At 45.2% G+C, this 19,155-nt stretch overlaps 1 protein-coding gene across 19 annotated transcripts in view; it reads left to right on the top strand.

Annotated features, from left to right (window-relative positions):
* ANKS1B (ankyrin repeat and sterile alpha motif domain containing 1B) overlaps positions 1–19,155 on the top strand; it is a 449,942-nt gene that overhangs the window by 370,369 nt on the left and 60,418 nt on the right. For all 19 annotated transcript variants that reach the window (XM_064154982.1, XM_064154981.1, XM_064154990.1 and 16 more), the window contains one exon: positions 12,143–12,250. In XM_064154982.1, coding sequence (XP_064011052.1) covers positions 12,143–12,250 — 108 coding nt within the window. The remainder of the gene's footprint in view (positions 1–12,142; positions 12,251–19,155) is intronic.

Below are 19,155 nucleotides of genomic sequence, written 5' to 3'. Positions count from 1 at the left end.
GGAACATAGAAGGTTTCACCTCAATGTGAGGAGAAACTTCTTTACAGCGAGTAAGGGTGGCAGAGCACTGGAACAGGCTGCCCAGAGAGGATGTGGAGTCTCCTCTGGAAACTTTCCAAACCTGCTTGGAAGCATTCCTGTGTGAAGTGCCCTGGGTGATCCTGCCTTGGTAGGGAGGTTGGACTCAGTGATCTCTGGAGGTCCCTTCCAACATCTAAAGTTCTGTGATTCTGTGAAGAATTAAGAAACCCCCACTGAAGTGAGTTGTGTAGTTGAACAGAACTTCTTAAACTGTACTTAAGAGATAGTGACTTATTCATTTGAAACACACACCCCCCCCCAATGTTAGTTCCTTAGTGCAACTCAGATTTCAAGTCAAGTGAAGGAATCCCAAATGGTTTCGTATTAGAAGATAGCAAATATTTAAGTTACATTATCATCTAATTGTCCATAATAAGAGAGTGGTGGTTTGGGTTTTGGTAGTTTTTTTTTTTTCCACTTTGCTTGTTATTCATTTAAATCTACTCTTCTGATTCATTGTTAATCATAGTTCATGTGGTGGTGTGGTATAAAATGTTCATGACAAGTTATGTTATAGTGAGCTAATACGATCTGTGCTGCAGTGCATGTTTGTGACAAGATGATGTGGAAACGTAGCTGGCTTCACAAGAACACCACTAGCTATTACTCCCAATGCTACAAATCAGTGGGGATATAGTGATATGCACATAAACTCCTTTTCTGCTTTAACATTCCAAGCTCTAGCAAAATTAAAGGCCTGGAAATTTGTTGTCCCAAAGAGCTGTGAATTTTCCTGGTGCCGTTTCCGATCTGAAGGGCGATCGCTGAACGTCGTAGGAACGTTTGTAGAGTAGAATTAAAACAGACTATGAGCTTTGTAAGGCATAATTGGGCTGAATCAGTTATGTAAGATTTAATTGAAGAAATTTGAAGTTACTTATTTTGAAAGTAGAGATCACATGAGAGGATAGAACAGGCTCTGACTGCATTACTGTCGAGCTGTACGGAGGGAATAATCTGAGCAGGAGGAGTAGACTCCTGACTCGATTGAACATCAGTCAGCAGCGTAACACCAAATAGAAGGGGACAGTGATGTATGAATGTTGTGCATGCTAACAAGAGAAGTGTATAAAAACTTGTAGGTTTCTGTCCTCTGCTGTAGTTCCCTTTATGCTTCAGCTGGGTTAGTGTGCTTAGTCACTGGATGCTTTACGTCCAGTGGAAACAGATCCAGGAGCAGGGGTTGTTCTTGGTAGAAGGCTCTTGCAAAACTGCATGTAAGTTGTGAGAAATTACTTCCAAAAGAAAGGAAAAGTGCTCTGTTTTTCTGTTTTTGTGGTTTATGTTACTTAAAGTAAAAATGTCCTGTGTTTATGTTGCTTTTTAAGATGAGAGGAAGAGGGATTGTTGGCTTTTTCCTGCTCCTGGAATCACGGCTACGTCTCGGCTTGTAGTCAGATTCCTACTGTAATAAGCATGTTCCTTCAAGGGGGAGCAAGACTGAAGGCAATTGTATCTTTCTGCCAACATGTTAAGTGGATGTTATAAAGGAGATAATGATGAATTATTTTCATAAATCAGCAAGGACAGAACAAGAGCTAAAGCAGAGACAATTTAGGTTAAATATTAACGAAAACATAAATCAAGAATCCAAATGGTTAATCAATTGGGTTAAGACTATTTGCCAAATTGGAGTATTTGGAATTGTGAAAGGCATGAGTAGGCATTGGGGAGATTCTTGCCAACATAAAGAGTGATTTGAGCATCATTTTAGGTGTGATTTGAGTCCTCTCACTTCTTGCAGCATGGGGCTCCTGTCCTGTGGTTAATTGCATCCACAGGTCTGCTAAGTCCTGTTGGTTTCACGCGGGTCCAAAAATGCCCTCATTAACACTCAGCAAAATTGGGACTGTTCATGCTACTGCTGCTGATGGATGAAATGGGGAATGAACTCTTTAGCACTCTTTTCTTCTTTTGACTTTATTGCATGGGTTGGATGGGCCCAAGGTAAAGAAAGCAAAGCCTGAGCCATAAAGATTAGGTTTGTCTTCCTTTTGAGAACTTTTTTATTTTAAAGATTGTGAAGACAAAAAGAAAGAGAGAGAGAAAACCCAGAGGTGAATAAACCATGTTACATTACCCTGTGCTAGGAGTCCTGTGCAGCACTTCTGAGACAAGTTCAAATAGAACTGATAGCAAGAAAGTCTTTCCCATGCTAACCCATTCACTGGTAGGCTTTGCCAGAACACCTAATTAATAATGGATCTGCCCAAGGCCTGGAACTCAAAAAGATAAACAAATCTGTATTCTTTTTTACTTTATGAAGTAACTTTAAGGACAAGAAGTTTGAGATAACCAAAGCTTTGCTGGTTGTCGCTGTTCATACGACGTTCACTTTATCGTCTTCTCAACTGGAGTACAAAATCAGCCTCCGGTTTGGAGAGCTCTTCAGTACAGCTTGCCCACTTGCTTTGTTCTAATTTGGTTATGTACAAAAATGTTTCTTCCTTAAGCCAGACTAATGCTGAATGTTTAATGAAGGAATCTGCATAAGATGTGTACGATCCGAGCGGCTCCGCGCTTTCAATTTATCTCCAATCACGCAGACAATAATCTTTCCTGCTGGAATTTGTCATGTTGCTCAGAGCTGCCAAGGGAAGGACTTGCTTGAGCTATTGCCAGATGAATATTTTTGCCACTTTATTTGTATCCTATTGTAACCCCACTTTTTTTGATGGTGTTCCTTCCTGCTTGTACCTCAAGGCATGAAAGGAGAAGATATTTTGAGAAATGCTTTTGCTGTCCCCTCGCTGCCCCTGGCAGAGTTAATCCAGCCATCCTGCTGTGCTCATAGTGCCTGTTCTCTCCCACCCGTGGTGCTTCCTCCTCACAGATTAAGAGTCAAAGTACAGCATAATGCCTGCTCTGCCTATGATGTATGATTCTGCTCTGCAATGGTGGCCATTACCTTTTTTTAAAGAGAGTAGTGGCATTGCTACAGTTGTGATAGTGCAAAGAATATAAACGAAGCAAGGATGTAAGGGTGAGCTTACAGCTGGTTTTTTTAAAGCTATATCATGTAATTGGAAAATGGGAGAAGATTTGGGGTTCAAAATCTGACAAGCAGCGTCACAGTCGAAATCAAACGTTAGGTAAGACAAAGCTGCTTTTAATTCATTTCAATCATGCTCATCAGTTAGACTACCTGAAAGAAAACAGCTGCAAGTTGAGCTGAAGTGGTTACTTTTACATAGGTGGTAGCTTCTTCCATTTGGTGGTGAAGAATGAGGTTGATGAGGGAGATTGGCTGATCGATTGAAGCTTTACAGAGGAACTGATGCCATCGGTTTCAAGCCACAATTTTCTTCCAGAACCTATAGTAATCATTTTAATTAGTTTAATTAAACAATACTTTCATGAGCATGGGTTGCCTATCAGGACAGTGTGAGAGAGCTGTGAAAATAAACTGATGGAGGAGGTTTTTATTTGGTGGGGTTTTTTATGCTAAGGTTACTCCATAACAGTGTGGTCAGTAGGACAAGGGAGGTTATTCTGCCCCTGCAGTCAGCACTGGTCAGGCCACACCTTGAGTCCTGTGTCCAGTTCTGGGCTCCTCAATTCAAGAGAGATGTTGAGGTGCTGGAACGTGTCCAGAGAAGGGCAGCAAGGCTGGTGAGGGGCCTGGAGCACAGCCCTGTGAGGAAAGGCTGAGGGAGCTGGGAGTGTGCAGCCTGGAGAGGAGGAGGCTCAGGGGTGACCTCATTGCTGTCTACAACTACCTGAAGGGAGGCTGTAGCCAGGTGGGGTTGGTCTCTTCTCCCAGGCAACCAGCAACAGAATAAGAGGACAGTCTCAAGTTGTGCCGGAGGTAATATAGGCTGGATGTTAGGAGGAAGGTGCTGGCAGAGAGAGTGATTGGCATTGGAATGGGCTGCCCAGGGAGGTGGTGGAGTCACCATCCCTAGAGGTGTTGAGGAAAAGCCTGGATGAGGCACTTAGTGGTCTGGTTGACTGGCTAGGGCTGGGTGCTAGGTTGGCCTGGATGATCTTGGAGGTCTTTTCCAACCTGCTTGATTCTATGATTCTGTGATAACCTAGACAGAAGTTATCAGTCCTATAAAGTTAACTTTTCGGGGGGAGTGTCCTTGCTGGAAGAAAGGTGATTAAATTGGTCACCTGGCTGCTGTTGCAGAGCAAGCAGAAGAGTGATTGAGGGCCTTTCGCGTTGTGTATGTAGGTGCATATTTCCTCTGAAGTACAGAAATCAAGATCTTGATAGGGGTGACATCCCTGGACAGCATACCACATGGTACCCAAAATAGAGGCAGCGGCGCCTGTACTAGCACATCACAGAACGTGTTTTCTTTCAGCCAGCGTGTCAAATGCTGTCAAAGAAAGCAGCGTGGCCGCGGCTACGCAGCCACTCAGCAGTAGGATGAATCCCCACTGATTACTGAGGAGACAGAAGCAGTTATGGGAGGAAAAAACATTTTTCATGAAATGGCTACCCTGTCTCTGACAGGTTTGTTCCAGTCCTCTGGGGGAAAATAGGAGATGCACCTGAGAGACAAAGCAGAAAACTAAATGGAGTAGCTGCTGAATGCTAAAGGGTGTAGGCCTGCAGACCCTGGTTTCTGTTAACACATTGGCTTGAGGGTTCTCTAGAGATTTGGATTTTCCTGCTAGCTGCCCTCTTCTTTTGGGTGGACCAGTGTGAAAGAAGCTGCAGTTTCATTGTGGATGTATCTCATGTTTGGCTTCTGCCGCTGTAAGCAGAAGCGACTGTCAAAAATTGGGCTTCTACCTATTTCTCTTTCCCCAGTCCTTGGTCATACTTTCTTGCCCAATTACTTGAGCCATTATTAATTCCTCTGAGGTCAAGCAAGGAAGTAAATGAGGAGCTGCCTCCCAGCTTCATTTTTAAGGTGGGCAGGATGCCATGCATGTTGCTCTGCCACAGATGCTCTTGCTCTGCAGCACAACACCTCTCCTTTTCCACCAAACCTTGGTATTTTCTTCTGTAGATCTTCTTCCTTCCAAAGAAGCATTTCCATCCAGTTTTCACAAGAGTTATGGAACAATTCACCTGTACTTTGGTAGAGAATTGGGATTAGATAGAGAATTTGGTAAGAATTGGTTGTGTCCTTAGCATCCTGCTATCAGTTGATACCAGTAGAGTATTGACATTGCCAGTGATGACTCTTAAAGGCTACAAACACTTTTCACATGTTTATCCTTATGAAGTATTTACAACTCTTCCCTTTTTTAAAGTAGATGAGTATGAATGCCAGCAGTAGAAGAACAATGCTTCATCAATCTTGTAACTCTGTTCTCACATGACAGAGTTTACCTATTAATGACTGCATGGATTAGAACTGTGAGCTGGAGTAATCTGCATTTTACTCCAAGCAGCGAATGGCTGCTTGTTTCTTCTCATATTATGAAAGCATTCATTAGTGGTGAATGTCCCATTCTTTGTAATGGCTGGAATGTTTTTCATTCCTTTTGCTTAGAATTGGGGCATCTGGGAACCGAGTGGCTGGAAAAAGGACCTGGGGGTACTGGTAGAGAGTAGCTGAAGATGAGCCAGCAGTGTGCCCAGGTGGGCAGGAGAGCCAATGGCATCCTGGCCTGGATCAGGAACAGTGTGGCCAGTAGGACAAGGGAGGTTATTCTGCCCCTGTACTCAGCACTGCTCAGGCCACACCTTGAGTGCTGTGTCCAGTTCTGGGCTCCTCAGTTCAAGAGAGATGTTGACACTGGAACATGTCCAGAGAAGGGTGACAAAGCTGGTGAGGGGCCTGAAGCACAAACCCTGTGAGGAGAGGCTGAGGGAGCTGGGGGTGTGCAGCCTGCAGAAGAGGAGACTCAGGGCAGAGCTCATTGCTGTCTACAACTACCTGGAGGGAGGCTGTAGCCAGGTGGGGTTGATCTCCTCTGTTAGGCAACCAGCAATAAAAAATGGGGACACAGTCTCAAGCTGTGCCGGGGGAGGTCTAGGCTGGATGTGAGGAGGAAGTTGTTGGCAGAGAGAGTGATTGGCATTGGAATGGGCTGCCCAGGGAGGTGGCGGAGTCGCTGTCCCTGGAAGTGTTCAAGCAAAGCCTTGATGAGGCACTTAGTGCCATGGTCTGGTTGCCTGTCTAGGGCTGGGTGCTAGGTTGGATTGGGTGATCTTGGAAATCTGTTCCAACCTGTTTGATTCTGTGATTCTATGAATTAAGTCAGTGATTAAATTGAATCAAGATAAGGGGAATAAAAGGGTCAGTTTTAGAGCTGCTGAAATTTTCTATGGAGATCTGTATTTTGTGTCCTAATTCTTCTAACAGTAGCTGCATTTCATGCCTATGTACAGATTAATGTTCTTTGCTGATATTTGCATATTAAAACCAGATAAATAAATTATTAGGGCATTATGAAATGTGTTCTAGTGCTGGGAACTTTAACTGTAATTCATGTGCTGTGTAAATAATCTTGTGGGGTAACATTGGTATTGCACTTGCTCTGTCTTGGTGCTGTGAGGTTACCATTGAGCATCTCAAGAAGGCTGGCTGGGAACAATGCTTCAGGTCTGAGACCACACGGATAGCCTGGAGTTGTTTCTGTTATCACCAGCAGCACAGTGCTTACTCATATTGAATTTAGGTAGCATCTGGGCTGTTTACATGCAGAAATAGGAAGGCCAGACCTTGTTGGCTTGTGTTTGCCACTTTTTTCTGCTTAAATTCTGAAGCATCTGGTGCTCCTACCAGAGAATCACTGGTACTGTTCTGATCACTTTATTTGTTAGTTCCTAGTGCCTAATCATAGAATGGTTTAGGTTGGAAGGGGCCTCAAAGATCATCCAGTTCCAACCCACTGCTGTAGGCAGGGACACCTCCCACTCGAACAGGTTGCTCAAGGCCTCATCCAACCTGGCCTTGAACAAATCCAGGGAGGGAGCAGCCACAACCTCCCTGGGCAACCTGTGCCAGTGTCTCACCACCTTCGCTGCAAAGTACCCTCTCCTAACATCTAGTTTGAATCTCCTCTCTTCCAGTTTAAACCCATTACCCCTTGTCCTGTCATTACAAGTCCTTGTCAATAGTCCCTCTCCGGCCTTCCTGTAGGCTCCCTTCAGATACTGGAAGGCCACTACAAGGTCTCCTCAAAGCCTTCTCTTCTCCAGGCTGCAGAGCCCCAACTCTTGTAGCCTGTCCTCATAGCAGAGCTGCTGCAGCCCTCTCAGCATCTTGGTGGCCTCCTCTGGACTGGCTCTAACAGTTCCATGTCCTTCTTGCATTGGGGGCTCCAGATCTGCACACAGTCTAGCACGTGGGGTCAGTCCAGGGTGCTTGTACCATTATGGTACTAATTTTAGTCCATGCAAGAACTCTACAGATTATTCCAAAAGGAAAGGAATTTATGTCTTCAATTTCAGTAGTCTTAGTAATCTTTATTTTGGGGGGAGGAGAAATCCTACATTGGATCATATTAATCAATTAGAAGAAAAATCAGGCAGAAGAGTGTTGCAGGAACAATGCTCAGTTTTGGGTGTAATATCTTATTAATTACAGCATCTGCACATACACAGTCATCAGGGATTTGTTGGGCTACATGGCTTTGGGTTTTTTTTTAAACATCTGTCAACTAAGCCAGAAATCTAAATGCAGAGTGTTACATTGGTAGGGTTTGTGGTTTCCTTACATTTCCTAATGGGATTTTATTTTGTATGCTAATCGTTGGAGAATATGGAGGTTAAAAATGAGACTTAAATTTGTGTGCCTGTAGTGTTTCTTTAGACTAATTACTTGCCCTATTTAATTGTGTTACAACACCAAATAGGAGCAAATATAGGAGATAGAGCCATATTATTTTTGTATCCTACTCTCAGCATGGGAAGAGGAATGTCAGGTACATGTTGGGTTTTGTTGAATAACAGGCTGTGGAGGGCTTTCAGCTGCTCTGCACAGGTTCATGACGTCTTGTATCTGATTCCTGCAGCCACACTGTGAAGCTCATATCATTATGGTCTATTAAGTGGGCTACAATCCACTTGACAAAATGCTTCACTGCAGAGCACTTAGGTGCATTGCGTTGTCTGTCCTTATAGTTCAGTGTTAACCACTTAGCTGCTTTGCGTTGTCTGTCCATCTAGTTCCATATTACCACTTGGGTGCATTGCATTGTCTGTCCATCTAGTTCCATGTTACCACTTGGGTGCATTACATTGTCTGTCCATCTAGTGCCATGTTACCACTTGGGTGCATTGCATTGTCTGTCCATCTAGTTCTGTGTTACCACTTGGGTGCATTACATTGTCTGTCCATCTAGTTCTGTGTTACCACTTGGGTGCATTGCATTGTCTGTGCATCTAGTTCCATGTTACCACTTAGGTGCATTGCATTATCTGTCCTTATAGTTACATGTTACCACTTCAGTGCTCATTGTTACCACTTGGGTGCATTGCGTTGTCTGTCCATCTAGTTCCATGTTACCACTTGGGTGCATTGCATTGTCTGTCCATCTAGTTCCATGTTACCACTTGGGTGCATTGCATTGTCTGTCCATCTAGTTCCATGTTACCACTTGGGTGCATTGCATTGTCTGTCCATCTAGTTCCGTGTTACCACTTGGGTGCATTGCATTGTCTGTCCATCTAGTTCTATGTTACCACTTGGGTGCATTGCGTTGTCTGTCCATCTAGTTCCATGTTACCACTTGGGTGCATTGCATTATCTGTCTATGTAGTTCTGGGTTACCATTTAGGTGCATTGCATTGTCTGTCCATAGAGCTCATTGTTACCACTTAGGTGCATTGCATTGTCTGTCCATATAGTTCAGTGTTACTGTGCTCACTGTTACCTGCTATATAGAAAGTATTCATGGGGAGCTAAGCTGTAGGCTGAATAAGTACAGGACTGCTAATGGTTATCTCATACACAGTGTTCCAAGATATTTCTAAGATGCTGCTCTAGGCAACTTTGCCATTGCACACTGCTGACCTATATTTGTAATACCTGGATAAATACTGTCAAGGATAACGAGTTTGCAGGGTTTGAGGATGTTTGTTAAACTCTCACAACTCAAATATACAAGTGTTTCAGAAAACAGCATCTCATAGAGGTTGCTCAGGGAGATTGTGGAGCTACAGCTGCCTGCTGGCTGATGACAACATGTCTCTTGTAGATTACATCTTTAAATCCCTACCACTTCAAATTTGGGGTCACCAGAGTTTTAATGTAAAAACAAAATGTGGAATAAACTCAGCAGCACTTAGAGTGTTTAAAGATCTGTATTGCTTGCATATTGAGCACAGTTTATGAATTAGTATAACCATTTGGACCCATCTGCTGATCTCTGATGTGCAGAGTCCCGCAACTCCTGTTGTTCAACAGCTCTGTGATGTCCAAGAGAATTTCTTGGTGTGATTTGACACAGCTAACAAGGCAATCATAGTGTTGATAGGTCCTTGAAACAAGGACCTCATAGCTCAGCTTAAAAATCTCTGGATAAATGCTCTTAGTGATGGGGAAGGATTAGGAAAGTATCAAGTTCACTGGAGTGCATTACCTGAGTAATGCTTAAAGCAGCTATATTTGATTCAGGTGTCTCATCTGGTTAAACAGGGACATAAACTGTGCACCCTTCTGCTTAACATTCAGTGGAAACTGAATGCCTAACAAAGTCTCCCGCATGCCTCCGGCGTTCTTGTGCGTGCTGCACTATCTCAGCTTCACTCATGCTTCTCCAGATTTAGGCTAATAGGAGAGCACATGGCAGCCTGGATCTGCTGTTGAGCTTTAGGGTCTGCAACAGGCCTCTAAAGATGTCCCTCAGACGAAGACCTTGATCTATTCATGCATAGCCCATTGCTTTGTAGATGCTCTGGATGTTCACAGGCTCACAGGATGTCAGGGGTTGGAAGGGACCCAAAGACATTATCAAGTCCAACCCCCCTTGCCAGAGCAGGACCAAACAATCACAGAGGAACGCATCCAGATGGGCCTTGAAAGTCTCCAGAGAAGGAGACTCCACAACCTCTCTGGGGAGCCCGTTCCAGTGCTCAGGGACCCTTACAGTAAAGTTCCCCTTTGTGTTGAAGTGCAGCCTCCTGTGCTGCAGCTTACACCCATTGCTCCTTGTCCTGTCCCAGGGAGGAAGTGAGCAGAGCCTGTCCCCCACCTCCTGACCCCCAGCCCTGAAATGTTTATAGACATTTATTAAATCCCCTCTCAGTCTTCTCTTCTCCAGACCAAAAAACCCCAGGTCCCTCAGCCTCTCCTCATAATGCAGTGCTCCAGACCTCTAATCATCCTTGTAGCCCTCTGCTGGACCTTATCCAGCAGATCCCTGTCCCTCTTAAACTTGGGAGCCCAAAACTGTTCAACAGTATCAGACAGCACAGAATCATCCACAGGAGTTCATCCACTATACTAATAATGACACACTACTACTGTACTGTGTCTTGAGATGCTGGATCTAAGCGGTGTCTTAGGGGAGTTGCTGGGGTTTGGGGCTTGTTTGTTTGTTCTCATGAATGGTAGCTCTTGGAACTGCATAAACTGAGGTAGTTGTTCATTTTAGCAGGAAGCATTTTCAGGGTTTTTAGGGACTACTTTTCCAGGTTGCATGAGAAATTCCTCTTGGTGAAGGGTGTTGACACACGGTGGTCCTAAATATAGTGGCAAGTACTGTCTTCAGAAAGGGAATGGAGGCAGCTCTGGTGTAGGAAACCATATATGCAGTCTGGAAGAGTTACATGAGGACACTGCCGTTCGCCGAGCAGAGGCTTGCCTCTACAGTAGGGACTGCTTTACACTTTGATGCTATTGTGGCTGTTAAAGAATAGCATCAACATGGAATTTTAATTTCCCCCCCCACCCCACTAATTCATAAATTTATGAGGAGTGACTGAGGGAGCTGGGGATAGTTAGTTTGAAAAGGAGGAGGCTGAGGGGAGACCTCATTGCTGTCTACAACTACCTGAAGGGACACTGTGGCAAGGCTGGTGCTGGTCTCTTTGCACAGGTAGTTGGTGACAGAACAAGGGGGAATGGCCTCAAGCTGAGGTTGAGGAGGTTTAAATTAGATATTAGGAAGAACTTCTTCATAGAAAGAGTCATCAGGCACTGAAATAAGCTGCCTGGGGAGGTAGGTGGTGGAGTCACCAACCCTGGGTGTGATTAAGGGTCGTTTAGATGTGGTGCTTAGGGATGTGGTTTAAGGTGTATCTTGTAGAGTAGGGTTCTAGGTTGGACTTGGTGATCCCGAGGGTCTTTTCCAACCTGTATGTTTCTGTGATTCTGTGAAATTTCACTGCTGCTGTCCTCTGAGTTTTCCTTAAAAGCAATGGTGGGTTCCCATGTGGCAGGGACATGGAGAGATACAAGTGGAGGGCAGTTGCAGTAAGTTTGGAACACCTTTTCCACAGCCTTCTTGGGAGTTCAGACAAGCACAAGGTATTGGTACCTATCCCCTGATGGTCACACTGGCGTGCAAGAGCGATTTGTGTCGCTGCACCTGCTGAAAGCAGTGGAGCTGCAGGACAAAGTCTGTGCTGTGTTTCTTACGCCAGGGCGGTTCTGCAGGGTACTGCAAGCTGTTCGTGTCGCTGGGAGCTCGCCCGTGGAAGGCATGCTGAGTACATTTAAATGTGACAGCATTTATCCCTTCTTGCTCTCTCTTGGCATTCACTGGCTCTTCTTCACTCTACTCATCCATCTCCTGAGTCCTTTGAATCCTCACCACTCGCTGTTTGCCTGTGCCTCTACATCTCCTCCTTCAATGCCCTACTCCTGCTCTCTTGTCTCCACTACTGCTCTATTGCCTTCTCTTCCTGTTTCATTTTCCTTTACTCATTTTTGAGCCTATTTTGTGATCAATTTTCCACATCTGTAGCTTCTTTGTTTTCTTTCTTCAATTTAGAGGGGATTTCCTCTTGTCTGATCTCATCTGTCATTATCTCTGCCAATCAGCTCGCACTGCTCTCTATTTAGGCTTGGTGGTGGAGTAAACTGTTGAAGGGTTTGAAGAGAAAATGGCTTCATTCTGAATGGATCTTCATTTAATGACTGCAGTGTGTTGATTTTAATAAAGGTTTTTTTCTTTAATGTTGTTGTTGTTATTATTGTTATTTCAGGTCTTAAAGATCAGCTTGATTGGCCACCGGAAACGTGTTCTGGCATCTTTGGGAGACAGGCTTCACGAAGATCCTCCTCAGAAACCACCTCGGTCAATAACCCTCAGGGTGAGTCCTCATGAAAATTGGTTTGCATTTCTCAGAAAGCCAGTGAGGGTTTCGTAACGTTCACATGAAATCAAGGGCTGCTTTGAATGGTGTTCAGCTTACCTCACTTCAGAAGTTTGACAGTGTAGACCTCTTAGGCTGACCTGCTCAGTCACACCTCCCCGTATAGCCAGCAGAGATAAATTGACGTTTTTACAGGGTGATTCATCTGACCTCTTTCAGATGTCTAACTTAGGATGAGATAAGTGATCTCTCAGAAGTACCAGCTTATCTTCTTTGCTCAAGAAACAAGCTCAGGACTAGGTGTGTACAAGTTTCACATCTACATTTGCCCACAGAAGTCCCAGCTGAGCTGTTCAGTACTGGGGAGGGAAAGTTACTGTTTTCCTTTTCCATTTTCAGATGTTCACCCTTACTTTTCAGACAGATGATTTTTGTTGTCTTTAAAGGGAGACTTGAATTTGAGATACAGTTGAAGATGTTTCCATGTGTCAGAAGTTTCATTGTGTTTTTAACTTTCACTTGTATTCCCTCTTTCAGAAGCCTTTTTGCAGTGTACCTGGGGCTCTTCCACACTTAACCAGACTTAACTCTCCTCTCATTACACTTTCACTTGGATTCTTTGGCCCAGCACCTTGGCTTCCTTGGTGTCTGTTGCCCTTTCTGAGTTCTGTTCTCTCCAAGGGTTTTCATATCAACACTTTTTATTTTGGTATTTTAGGTCACACCTCTTGCATCCAATTGGATCTGATTATTTTCATGGGGCTGCATTTCTAACTGCAACCTCATTTGGGACTAAATTTCCAAATGTCAGAGTGTTCAGTGCTCCCAAGTTAAATTTCCTTCTGGAAAGAGAAATAGAGAAAGACAGAATGAGAGCTTATTTTTACATATAATTTCTGTGACTAGCCTGTTTTCACCTTGCTTGTTCTCAAATGCCAAGTACAGATATTTGAGATGCCCCCCACAAATTCAGCTTAATCCTAATGCCATGTAGCAAAAGGTCTCACAAGCCTATAATGGCCTGCTGTAAGGCACCCTGCAGAAATGTGTGTGGGCAGGTTTAGGGAGGTTCTTCTCCCCCTCTACTCTGCCCTAGTGAGACCACACCTGGAATACTGTGTCCAATTTGGGGCTCCCCAGTTCGAGAGAACCAGGGACCTAATGGATTGAGTTCAGCAGAGAGCCATGAGGATGTGTGGGGGACTTGAGCATCTCCCCTGTGGCAAGAGACTGAAAGCCCTGGGGCTGTTTAGTCTGGACAAGAGGAGACCGAGAGGGGATCTGATCAATATCTATCAATATCTGAGGAGCGGGGGTCAAGTGGCTGGAACCAGTTTTTTTCAGTGCTCAGCAGCAATAGGAGCAACAGCTACAAACTGGAACACAGAAGGTTTCACCTCAACACGAGGAGAAGCTTCTTTACAGTGAGAGTGACAGAGCCCTGGAACAGGCTGCCCAAAGAGGTTGTGGAGTCTCCTTCTCTGGAGGCTTTCCAAACCTGCCTGGTTGCATTCCTGTGTGGTGAACTGCCTCGGGTGATCCTGCTTGTTAGGGGGGTTGGACTCAATGATCTCTGGAGGTCCCTTCTAGCCTCTAAGGGTCTCTGATTCTGTGATATTTTTGTTTTATTTTATATGTATCATGTGAATAATTCCTGATGCATGGCAGGTGTTAAAACACTCTCAGGAAAGACAAATTGTTTGGAAGTTGCATAGTTTTTGCTCAGCACTTTTCAGTGCTGTGGACTAGGGAATTAAAACTTCTTCAGGTGGGAAAGTGGGGAAGTTTCCACAGCCCTTGTTATTGGTTAGGGCTATATCTTCTCAGTTAATAGTGAAGAGAAAAGTGGATGACCTCCATCTGCAGTCAAAATGACAGAAAAATAGTCCAGTGCTCCTCAGCTAAAGCTACTGATGCAGGCAAGTGCTAAATGTCATTCATCACCTTGTACTATTGGAGTGGTCACAGAGAATTAAGGTTTTCTTTCCCATCAATTGCTAGTGTGCCATTTCACACAGAAGAAGAACACACTATTTCATCTGTAGCTTGCAATAATTCTTTAGCTTGAAAATTGGTTTAAGTAAACTGCTGCTAGAAGATTGATTCATTTAGAGTCATAGAATTGTTTGGGTTGGAGGAGACCTTAAAGATCATCTGGTTCCAACCTCTTTGCCTTGGGCAGGGACACTTTCCACACTAGATCAGGTTGCTCTAGATAAAATAGAAAAGCTAGTTTGTGGTTTAAAGAGTCCATTTTAAAGGCCCCACAGTCAACCTAGGCATGGCTAACCTTGGACCTCATTGCTGTCTACAACTACCTGAAGGGAGGCTGTAGCCAGGTGGGGGTTGGTCTCTTCTGCCAGGCAAGCAGCAACCGAACAAGGGGACACAGTCTCAAGTTGTGCCAGGGGAGGTCTAGGCTGGGTGTTAGGAGGAAGTTGTTGTCAGAGAGAGTGATTGGCATTGGAATGGGCTGCCCAGGGAGGTGGTGGAGTCTCTGTCCCTTGAGGTGTTCAAGAAGAGACTGGATGAAGCACTTAGTGCCATGGTCTGGTTGATTGGCTAGGGCTGGGTGCTAGGTTGGCCTGGATGATCTTGGAGGTCTTTTCCAACCTGGTTGATTCTGACTCTAACAAGTTGTGGGCTTCATTTTTTTTTTTCTTACCAGTTTTTGAAGCATTTCAAAGGGGAAAAAAAGAGATGTTGAAAATATCCACAAAGTATGACATTCCCACAATGACTGTGGGAAAAGGAAAAGTTATTTTGATTTCTGAGGCATATACTTGGAAGCTAGGACATGCTGGATCTCAGGTTACCACTGAAGTCTTGCCTTTCTTCCTTGAGTGCTTTAAATACAACACCAGTTTCCATGTAATTCATGGGAACCTCATCCTCACCTGGTCAGTGCTGAAGGCTGGAATTAAAACTCAAGGGACAAAAATCACAGAATGTCAGGGGCTGGAAAGGACCTTGGAAGCTCATCCAGTCCAACCCCCCTGCCAGAGCAGGATCTTCTATACCAGTTCACACAGGAATGCATCCAGGCAGGTTTTGAATATCTCCATAGAGGGAGACTCCACAACTCCCCTGGGCAGCCTGTTCCAGTGCAGAAAACTTGGAGAAGCAGCACAATAGCAGTACAGTTCTTGCTTAGCACAAGAATTAATTCACTAGAGACAATTTCTGGGTTTAGGAACTGGTTAGACAAATATCTGTGGGGTATGAGATGAGATCTTTTAAGCTCCTTTTCAGTCTTGACCTTTGTAGCTCCAGCTTACGTGACTGGCAGGACAGAGAGCTGAAGATGAAGCAGATTTTGATAGTGAAATACACAAGCAGGTATCCCTGCAGGACATGTTCACAACAGGGTAGAAACATGATACAAGCCCTGTGAGGAGAGGCTGAGAGAGCTGGAGTTGTGCAGCCTGGAGAAGAGAAGGCTCAGGAGTGACCTCATTGCTGTCTACAGCTACCTGAAGGGAGGCTGTAACCAGGTGGGGGTTGGTCTCTTCTCCCAGACAACCAGCAATAGAATAAGGTGACACAGTCTCAAGTTGTGCCAGGAGAGTTCTAGGCTGGATGTTAGGAGGAAGTTATTGGCAGAGAGAGTGATTGGCATTGGAATGGGCTGCCCAGGGAGGTGGTGGAGTCGCTGTCCCTGGAGGTGTTCAAGAAAAGCCTGGCTGAGGCACTTAGTGCCATGGTCTGGTTGACTGGCTAGGGCTGGGTGCTAGGTTGGCCTGGATGATTTTGGAAGTCTTTTCCAACCTGGTCAATTCTATGATTCTGTGATAGGAATTCCTAATGACTCTCAGTAGCACATTAGTGAGGACACAATAGCACCTGCATGAGCATCCATGCCTGATCTGTGGGTTTGTTAAGGAGATGAGATAGGTTGGACTGCATGATCTTGGAGGTCTCTTCCAACCTAATTGATTCTATGATTCTATGAGAAAGTGGGTATGCAGTGAGGAAGGAATAGGTGTAGCTATGAAAATACAGCTTTACACCTGCTTTTGCCACAAAGCCCTTGCAGATAGTGCTTGGTAAGATATTTAGGTAATTGCCTCATAAACAGTCACTAATGGTGTGTTACTGACATTCTGCATATTTGGCTGGGGTCTGGAGTCTGATTTATACAAGCACTGAGCTCACACTGCTGCAAATTAGATCAGCAGACGTGGAGCTGTGAATACAAGCACTCAGGCAATAGGTATTGTAACTGGGCAGCCAGAGTGACTGCTATTTTTTAACCTCTCTGTGTGTCTCAGGTCCCCCACACTAATGTGGTGGTTATAAAATGCCAGAAGTCACAGGGTGTGCTGAGAACAAATTGATTGACATTTGTAAAGCACTTAGGGCCATCATGAAAATAACAATATTAGTTATCCTGCCTTCAGAGTAGGGATTCAGTAGGGTTTAGGGAAGGAGTTTGAGGCCACAAAACGAGGTGAGAGTGAAATACTGGCTACATGGTCCCTAATGATAGCAGGGTGATGAGTATATGACAACAGTTGAGGATCCACCTGTGCTGTGAAGGATGACTTTGAGAAAGTGGCACAACATCATACAGTTACATACTGTGCCATAATCCAGCAGCACCCTAACTCTTTCATTTCTTGACTTTGTAGTTCTTTGCCACTGGAATGGGCTGCCCAGGGAGGTGGTGGAGTCGCCATCCCTGGAGGTGTTCAAGAAAAGCCTGGATGAGGCACTTAGTGCTATGGTCTGGTTGACTGGATAGAGCTGGGTGCTAGGGTGGCCTGGATGATCTTGGAGGTCTCTTCCAACCTGGTTGATTCTATGATTCTTTATCTGCATTGCCTTGGTGGCAATCTTCTGATACAGATCTCTTGAGTGAATTTCCTCTTAATATCACAGAACAGAAGGGGCCTCTAGAGGTCACTGAATCTGGCCCCACTGCCAAAGCAGGATCGCCTAGGGCAGCCCACACAGGAATGCATCCTGGGGTGCTTTGAAAAGGGTCCAGAGAAGGAGACTCCACAACCTCCTTGGGCAACCTGTTCCAGTGCTTCATCACCCTCGCCATAAAGAAGTTTCTCCTGGAGAACAGGAGGCTCCCAGGTGACCTTATTGTGGCCTTTTAGCATCTGAAGGGGGCCTACAAAAAAGCTGGTGGATGGACTTTTTAGGATATCAGGGAGTGACAGGACTAGGGGGAATGGAGCAAAGATGGAGATAGGGAGATTCAGACTGGATGTGAGGAGGAAGTTGTTCATCATGAGAGTGGTGAGAGCCTGGAATGGGTTGCCCAGGGAGGTGGTTGAGGCCCCATCCCTGGAGGTGTTTAAGGCCAGGCTGGATGAGGCTGTGGCCAGCCTGATCTAGGGTAGAGTGTCCCTGGGCATGGCAGGGGGTTGAAACTAGATGATCCTTGTGGTCCTTTCCAACCCTAACTAATTCTATTATGTTGAGGTGGAACTTTCTGTGTTCCTGCTTCTATCCATTGTTTCTTGACCTACCACTGGGCAACACAAAAAAGAGACTGGCACCTTCATCCCAACACCCACCCCTCATATATTTATAGTCATTAATAAGGTTGCTTCTCAGCCTTCTCTGCTGAAGACTAAACCCTACCTAGAGTACTCTGTGCAGTTCCGGAGTCCCCAACACAAGAAGGGCATGGAACTGTTGGAGTAAGTCCAGAGGAGGGCCATAAAGATGCTCAGAGGGATGCAGCAGCTCTGCTATGAGGACAGCCTGAGAGAGTTGGGGCTCTGCAGCAAAAGAGGTTCCTCCTCAACACAAGGGGAACTTCTTTACTGTAAGGGTCACAGAGCACTGGAACAGGCTCCCCCAGGGAGTCCTCTCTGGAGACTTTCAAGGCCTGTCTGGATGTGTCCCTCTGTGATCTGTGTTACTATTGTCCTGCTGTGGCAGGGGGGTTGGACTTGATGATCTCTTTGGGTCCCTTCCAACCCCAAACACCCTATGATCTGTGATCTTCAGCCTGGAGAAGAGAAGGCTTCAAGGAGACCTTGGATTGGCCTTCGAGTATCTGAAAGGGGCCTACAAGAGGGGTGGGGAGGGACTACTGACAAGGTCTTGTCATGACAGGATGAGGAGGAATGGGTTTAAACTGGCAGAGGGGAGATTCAAACTAGATGTTAGGAAAGGGTTCTTTGCAGTGAGGGTGGTGAGACACTGGCACAGGTTGCCCAGGGAGGTCATGGCTGCTCCCTCCCTGGAGGTGTCCAAGACCAGGTTGGCTGAGGCCTTGAGTGACCTGTTCTAGTGGGAGGTTTCCCTGCCTATGGCATGTGGTTGGAACTGAATGATCTTTGAGGTCCCTTCCAACCTAACCCATTGTGTGATTCTAAACAGCTTCAGTGCTCTCAGTTTTTCTTCCTAGGAGAGGTTCCCCAATCACTGCTCTCTGTTGGATTCTCTCCAGTAGATCCTATATACAGTGTGATAAAATAGTGAAAGCTGAATGAGAGCTGGAATCTGTTTGCCCATTGCACCATCATTGGTCGCTCTGGAGTGCTGATGGCCACATCAGTCTACATCAGTCTGCTAACAGTGAATGAATCGTGGCTTGGAGTGGAGAGAGGCTACCTGCCTGGCTGCAGCAACAGGTAGCAGTCATTAGAAAGGATCCTGCTTGGTGTTCCTCAGTTCTTTTCAGGGCAGAAGTGTGTGCAGCATCTAGAGCTGGGCCTGTGGAGGGTAGATTTAGAGATTGTGCCTCACCAATCCTTGTGTGCAGACCATAGCTTTTCAGAGGCTTTTAACTGGGCCAAATGTAGGTGGATTTTTGTGAAGGAGGGAAGAAAAAGACTATTCCTTAGAGGGAAACACTCCTTTCTTTGCCTGAGGAAATGTCAAGTGCTTGTCTCAGATCACATGAAAACTGAAGACTCTTAAAATAAAAATAAAAG

This window comes from Pogoniulus pusillus, chromosome 15, assembly GCF_015220805.1.
Source record: "Pogoniulus pusillus isolate bPogPus1 chromosome 15, bPogPus1.pri, whole genome shotgun sequence".
Classification (NCBI taxonomy): Eukaryota; Metazoa; Chordata; class Aves; order Piciformes; family Lybiidae; genus Pogoniulus; species Pogoniulus pusillus.
This window is presented reverse-complemented; position numbering and strand designations above follow the sequence as displayed.